This window comes from Elephantulus edwardii, unplaced genomic scaffold (genome assembly GCF_000299155.1).
Source record: "Elephantulus edwardii isolate Elephantulus edwardi_28Jun2011 unplaced genomic scaffold, EleEdw1.0 scaffold00055, whole genome shotgun sequence".
NCBI classification, from domain to species: Eukaryota; Metazoa; Chordata; class Mammalia; order Macroscelidea; family Macroscelididae; genus Elephantulus; species Elephantulus edwardii.
The window spans coordinates 16,752,515-16,759,726 of NW_006399805.1; the positions used below are offsets into that span (position 1 = coordinate 16,752,515).

General features: G+C 48.0%; 1 protein-coding gene and 1 pseudogene across 1 annotated transcript in view; one reads left to right on the plus strand and one right to left on the minus strand.

Moving 5' to 3' along the window:
• ZNF282 (zinc finger protein 282) overlaps positions 1 to 4,977 on the plus strand; it is a 31,795-nt gene extending 26,818 nt beyond the window's left edge. Inside the window, exons 9-10 of the mRNA XM_006887278.1 lie at positions 9 to 121; positions 4,754 to 4,977. Coding sequence (XP_006887340.1) covers positions 9 to 121; positions 4,754 to 4,977 — 337 coding nt within the window. The remainder of the gene's footprint in view (positions 1 to 8; positions 122 to 4,753) is intronic.
• Positions 4,978 to 4,986: 9 nt separating this feature from the next.
• LOC102854120 overlaps positions 4,987 to 7,212 on the minus strand; it is an 11,617-nt pseudogene continuing 9,391 nt past the window's right edge.

A 7,212-nucleotide genomic window follows, 5' to 3' on the forward strand; every position in this document is an offset into this window, starting at 1 on the left:
GCTGCCAGCGGTGGAGATGGCACGGCCGGGACACTGCGGGGGTGGCCTGGTGACCACGACGGAGACCAGGTCACCACAGGGGTGCCCAGCTCACGGTGGGACCACCTGCGTCACTGCAAGGGTACCTGGGCCACTGTGGGGGTCACCTTGGGCACCGCAGGGCCGCTCAAGCCACCACGGGGCAGCCTGCCGAGGGCCTGGGAACGCCCTCCTGGTGCCCTCTGGCCTTAGGGTCATAGACACTGATGGGGCAGGCCACCCAGACCACTGGGCATCCGAGTCCCTCTGGGATTGGAGGTAGGTCTGAGGTTGAGAGGTGTCTGAGAAAGGAAACCGGGACGAGGGTGGCATGAAAACCAGAGAGGGACAACCGAGGGCAACACTGCCTCGCGTCTGCATGACGCTTTACACTTTTCTACATGTTTTTATGACCCGCTCCTCTGAGATAGGGGGGGCAGAATTTTCCGGGTTTGTGGAACTGACCAGACATGGCCACCCAAGGTCGCACCTCAGGAAGGCCCAGTCCCGGCGCAGTACCACCCCCACACTGCCTACCTCAGTAGGCACCAGAGACAGTGGGACCTTTCTAAGCAGACTTCTGTCTCTGTCTCCCTTCCTCCACACCCGAGAGACGCCAGAGGCTCCAGGGTCCAAGCCTGGCACTGTCCCAGCTCGTGCTGCAGCCCTCTCTGCCTCTGCTGCCGCCTTTCACGCACAGCAGCCTGGGCCCTGGCAGCCATGACCGGTCCCCGGGACTCAGCCTTCAAGGCTGAAAGGCCAGGGAACCAGGCCAGGGGGTGCTAGAAAACCGAGGCCGGGTCCCTCCCACCTCAGTCTCCCAATGGTGCTATCTGCTAGCAGACCGTGCTCACGGACATGGACACAGACCCTAATATGCTCCAAACCCCGCAGGCGCACTGGGAAGGGCCCCAAAGACTCAGCGTTGGTGCATCCACTCGAGGCCTCAGTGCAGCCTCCTGAGGCCCAATCTCTGTTCCTGCATCCCGCATGGCCAGGCCCCAGGGTGGGGTGTTATGCCCAAACCCCGTTCGTGTCAAGAATGCCTCCCTGCTTCTCCCAAAGCCCTCCCTCTCCTGTAGCCGGGCGCGGGCAGTCGCATCTTGCCGCACCGCGCTCTGTCCTCGCGCCTCCTGCCTGGCAGAGGGAATTGCTGAGATTCAATAAAGGGTTTTCCAGCCTGCAGAGTGGTTTTTCACAACAGAGGGCCACAACCTGGCATGTGCAGTGACTCCTCAGTAGACAGGAACCAGCTAATCTGGGTGGTTTTTGGTTTTGTTTGAGGGATCGGGACTCCATGCTCTGTTTAGAAGGAGGCAGATCTTAAGAAAACAAGGTGAGAAACGTAGAGAAAGTCTAAGAATTTGAATTGAATTTGTTAGGGTGGGGCTAGTGCAGAGTTGTGATTGGGAGAAAGCGATATATTGATTTTAAAGAAGCATTCGCAGAAAGTTGGTATTTCCTGAATAATGGAGAATAAGGCCAGTGTACTTCTTGGCTGTTGGGAGTGTGAATCAAAGGATGAGCTCACTACAGCAATAACACAGCACTAGGCACATGCCTTTATCTCATCCTAAAGAATTGATTCTCAGTGGCTTTGTGAGGGTGCCAACACCAAGTCCCTAGTTTTGGGGGTCCAGTCAGACCTCCTCAGTGCCACAAACCCCTCTGCTTCCAGGACGCTCCAGAGTCCACTGATGCTTGACCATCAGATGTGGTGACAATGGGAATGGCAATCTCTGACTGCTCCTAGGCAGTATGGACCCTGCATGTCCACCCACTGAAGCAGAAATCACCTATCTTCTGGGGTGGGAGGAATTACCATTGAAATAGTTAACACATGCAAGTGGTAAATATTCACGTGTGTCAAAAAACAGTAGAAGAGTTTCCCCACCAGCTGTATCCACAGCTCAGAGCTTTGCTGTCCTGGAACGATATTCAACTTCTCAGATCTTGACATACTCTTTTCTCTGGACTTTGTGCCCCTGTTGGCCTGTAGGATTCCAGTGGGGACATTGAATGGCACAGAAATCTTGCCCAATTCCTTGTTAAGAGTGGAGGGTTACAAATGATGATGCCTCATTGGGGAACTCAGAGTGGCAGTCTCATGGAAGCTCCTGGCCTTGGTCCCTTTATTGCTGTTTGCCAACTTATGTTTTAATGCATAGGCAAAGGAAGGTGGAGGAATAGTAGCATGCCAGCCATTGTTCAACAATAAGTAGACCTCTTCTTTGAGGGAACAAAGAAATATGAGTACCAGATTTTGCTCTCTAGGAACCTGATGTCTGATAGAAGATCTCGGAACCATGTGGCTGTGTAAGCATGGAGACTTGGGAAGTACAGCTTGGAGACTGAACTAGAGTTAGAAAACCAAAAAGGAGGGACATGTCCAGCATTTCTCAAAACTGCAAGAACTGAGAAGCAAAACCTCAGGATGCAATACTGAAGGATTCTACGGGCACAAAGCTTGAAAATGCAGGGAGCATTAGGAGGAGATGGAAGGAATACACAGTGTATACTGTACTGAAAATAACTGGCCGGTAGGGAACCATTTCAGGAAGTAGCATATGATGTAGAACCAAAGGTAATAAGTTCAACTGCACTGAAGGCATTGGCAAAAAATAAAGCCCCAGAAATTGATGGAATATCAACTGACATGTTCAACAACCAACCATGCTCACCTGTTCTACCAATTGTACAGAAGGCAGTTAGATGGTAGCTGCCTGGAAGAGATCCTTATTTGTTTCTCATTCCAAAAAACCTAACTGTGGAAGTTATCAAACAATATCATTAAGCAAGTAAAATATTGCTGAAGATTACTGACAAATGGCTTGGGCAGTATATCAACAGGAAACTGCTAGAAATTCAAGTTGGATAAAGAAGAGGCTGTGGAACCAGAGATACCATTGCTGATATCAGATCTTGCCTGAAAGCAGAGAACACTAGAAAGATCTTTATGTTTTACTGACTATGCAAAGGCGTTCAACTGGGTCATAACAAACTGTGGATAACATTGAGAAGAATGGGAATCCCAGAACACTTAATTGTGCTCAAGAAAAACCTACATATAGACCAAGAAGCTGTTACTGGGAACAAGAGAATGCTGCAGGATTTAAAATAACGAAAAATGTGCATGCTTTCTCTGTACCTACTTGATGTGTATGCTGAGCAAATCATTCAAGAAACTGGACTATATGAAGAGGAATGTGGCATCAGGATTGGAGAACAATTCATCAACAACCCACACTATGCAAATGGTACAACCTTACTTGCTGAAAGTGAAGAAGAAGTACCACGACAGAAGATCAAAGACAACAACCTTCAATATGGATTACATCTTAACATCAAAGAAACAAAATCCTCACAACTAGATCAATAGGCAACATCATTATAGGTGGAGAAAAGATTGAAGTTAATGATTTCATTTGAGTCCACAGTCAACTCACACAGCAGCAATCAAGAAAGCAAAAGCTGTATTGCACTGGGGAAATTTGCTGTCAAGGACCTTTTTAAAGTGCTAAGGAGCAAGACTGTCCGTTTAAAGATCAGGTGTGCCTAATCCAAGTTATAGCATTTTCAATTGCTTCGTAAGCATCTGAAAGTTGGGCAATGACTAAAGAGGAAAGAAGAATCCATGTCTTTGAAATTGTGGGGTTGGCGAAAAGTATTGAATATTCCATGACTGTCAAAAGAACAAATAAATCTGTCTTGAAACAAGCGTAACCGGAGTGGTTCTTTAGAAGCAATGATGCTGAAACTTCATTTCACATACTTTTGTCATGTTGTCAGGAGGGGCCAATTCTTGGAAAATAATTGCTGAGAAAGCTGCAAGGGCAGTGGAAGAGAGGAAAAGCTTCAGCAAGTTTGGGTGGAGCAGCGACTGCAATAGTGGTCTTGAGGATGATAGAGACTTTGACGATGGTGCAGCAAAGGGCATTCATAGGGTTGCTGTGAATTGTATTTGACTAGATGGCACTATAGGCTGACGGTGCCAATTCTGCCCCATCACCATTTTGTTCTTTAGTGCATTACCCATGTCTAATCAAGGTGGACGATACTGGGGTATAAGACAAATGTGTCAACCTAGGAGACTTTTAGCCTGAATCCATAAAGTCAGCAGGCTCATTCACTCAAGGGTGAGCATGAAAGTTGTCTCTGAAGTAACATTTGACCTCCTTCCTACAGGCTACAAAGGAGTCGTCTTGTAAAAATAAGTTTAGTTCTCAGGAGAAGCGCTTCATGCCTATCCAAGTGGAAATTAATAGTCTCTTTCTGTGGAGTAAACGTGCTCCATGATTAGCAGTCACATTATCCAAACCACTCCCTGATGGGTAGCACCAAGACTGGATCAAACAACTGAAAAAGGGCGACCTTGTAAAGTCCAGGGCATGGGAGGACTGTAAGTAGCCCGCCCCAGCGGCCTGGCAGGACATGGCCCCAGCGAGGGCGTGCAGGTGAGCTAGGCTCCAGTTGGCAGGGCGTGCCAATGAGTAATTTCCACCGCCAGCTGTGAAAAATCATTGTGAAATCATCGCCACAGATGCACCTCTGCCCGACCCCCACTGTGTACAAGCGGAAATATGCGCTGGTTCTTAAAAGAGCAAGTCATCGGGAGTAAAACTTTGCAATAACGAGAAGACTTGTCAGCTGGCTTTCCCCCCGACTCAGCGTTCTTCCCTTGGGTAGGAGTCTAAGTTTGCACATTTCTCCGTCCTTGGCGCACCTTCTACACCAGCTCTAGACTATGGTTCCGCGCTCCGAGCTGCTCGTCGCCCTCCAGCCACAGGGGGCGCCACGGAGCACACGCCGTGGGGCCGGGCGGCCAAAGCCAGTCTTGGCCCGGAGACCCCCCTACTCCCAGCATGCACGGCGCGCCTCCCAGCATGCACCTGCGTCAACAGCGGCGGCGGCTTCCAGTGCGTCCCGCGCGATCTGGGGTCGCAGACGGCCGGGCTTTGAGAGCATTGGTCACCATGGCGGAGGCGGCGCCGGCGCGGGTAAGAAGCGCCCTTTTGCAGACGGAGGGCGCGCCCGGCCAGGAGCGGGCCTCGCGTCCCGGGCTCGGCGGGGGTCTCGGTTCCGGGGCTGGGCGGGCGCCGGTGGCTCCGTCGGGTTGGCGCCCTCCGCACAAACTTTTGTGAAGCGCGTTTCTCCGCGCAGCGCTGCTCCTACTGCTGGCTGACAGAGTTCGCCTCCAGGTCGGAGCGCTTGGGTCCCTATGGCTGCCAGCGGGCGCCCTGGGCGCTCGGGTCCGCGGCTTTTGTCCTGTGCGGCCAGCGTGCCCTCGACCCATCCGGAAGCTGTGTGCTCCGGCTCCGGGGGTCAGTACGCGCTTTCTCCGTTGGGATAATGCGGCTTCGCAGAGTCTTCGCTGGGTTTTGTTTGTGAAGCTGCCTCTTCCTCGCACCCCCTCCCCCCCATTCTGGCTGGACACGGCTGGGTGAGGGGAATGCCTGGCCATGGAGTCCCGAGACTGGATTTCAGCTGTAGTTCAATCCAAAATGGGTGATTTTAGACCCTGTGCTCACCCATCTGGACTTCCATTTCTCTGCCCGCAAATTGAGAGTTTCCAGCTAGATGGTTTTAGGTCCTCTCTACGTCTGATGACCTCATTTTAAAGTAGTGGATTAGTAATACTGTGTGATTTCCAGTGGAAAGGCAGTGGCTTTAGATAGTTGTTCTATGCCGTGCCTCTTTGCTTTTTTAAAAAATTATTTACATTTTTTCAGTTTTTCAAAAATGTCTTTATTCTACTTTATTTTAATGAAAGTTTACAGTGACTTTGGATTTCCATTCATTCATTTTTGCACTTTTCTCCACTCCCAACCCTCCCCCCAGTACACTACCCTCTTGGAAAAGTAGAAGAAAAATTCTTTCATTGTTTTACAGTCCCACCCCCAGGTCCACTCCACTATACAGCCTTCGCTCTGGACTCACATATCCCTCTTAAACAGTTTTCTCCCTCATCTGTTTCAATGCAGTATACATTATTTATCCCATCTTTCTCAGTTTTCCCCCAACCCCGATGTCAGTCCTGTTTTACAACAGTGGCACTGTGCAGTATTTGTACTCTTATGAAGATATATTTCACTCAGCATAACGTCCTCCAGGGGTCACCCAGTTTGTATCATATTTCATTAATTCCTTTTTTTTCTTTTTTTTTAGTTCCTTTTCAGTGCAGCATGGTATTCCATTGTGTGAATATACCAGAGCTTCTTTATCCATTACTTTGTTGATGGACACTTGGATTGTTTCCAACTCTTTGCTATTATGAACAAAGCTGCAGTAAAAAAAAAAAAACAAAACAACCAAAAACCCAAAAACAAAACCCAAAAAGACCAAACAATAAAAAAAACACCCCAAACCCAGTTAAGTCTTTGTGAGAATTGCGAGCTAAAGAAAACTTGTGAAAATAGTAAGAGTTGTTACTGCGTGTCCTCATTGAGTACAACTCATAGCAACTCTAAGAACAAAAGATTTGAATCCTGTTCTATATCTATCATTATTTCTCTAGTGTTTATAGTTTTTTTAAAAGGCCTGTTTTTTTAAGAAGTGGATGCCACTCCTGCCTCCAATTTTGTCTTAATCTGGGAGCTCTACCAAACCTTGTCCCCCATGGGTAAACATTATGGCATTTGACACACCAGTGGCACAGCTTTCAGTATCTCAGTACAGTAAACTGACAGACTAGTACTGTAGCCTTTAGTACAATGTTCACTCAAACACAGCACCAAAACGGAAGACTCCTAGGTTCCAACAGTCCCGTCTATCAGGTCCTGATTGATTCATACAAGAGGCCTCCAGCCCGCAGGTGATGATTGAGTAAATCCAGATGACCAGTCAGCTTACTCGATTGTTAAGGAAATAAAAAGCTGACCAGTTTACACCTGACTTTGAACTAAATCAAAACAATCTACTCTTCAGAATCCAACTGTATTTGATTCTTCTAGGAAATGGGTAAAAACTAGGGAGGGAAGGTTGAAAAACACAATTTTTGTTTTCAAGAAAGTTGGGAGACAAGGCAGACATGTTTGCAACATATATGTCATTTGAACTTTTTTTTTCCATTTGAACTTTTTAAACTAAGCTGATTCAGAGACATGGGTTTTTTTTATTAATTTAGTTTGTTTATTTTTCATTTCAGTGAACATCTACAGAGATTTTGGAATCCCATTCATTCATTGTTGCACCCTT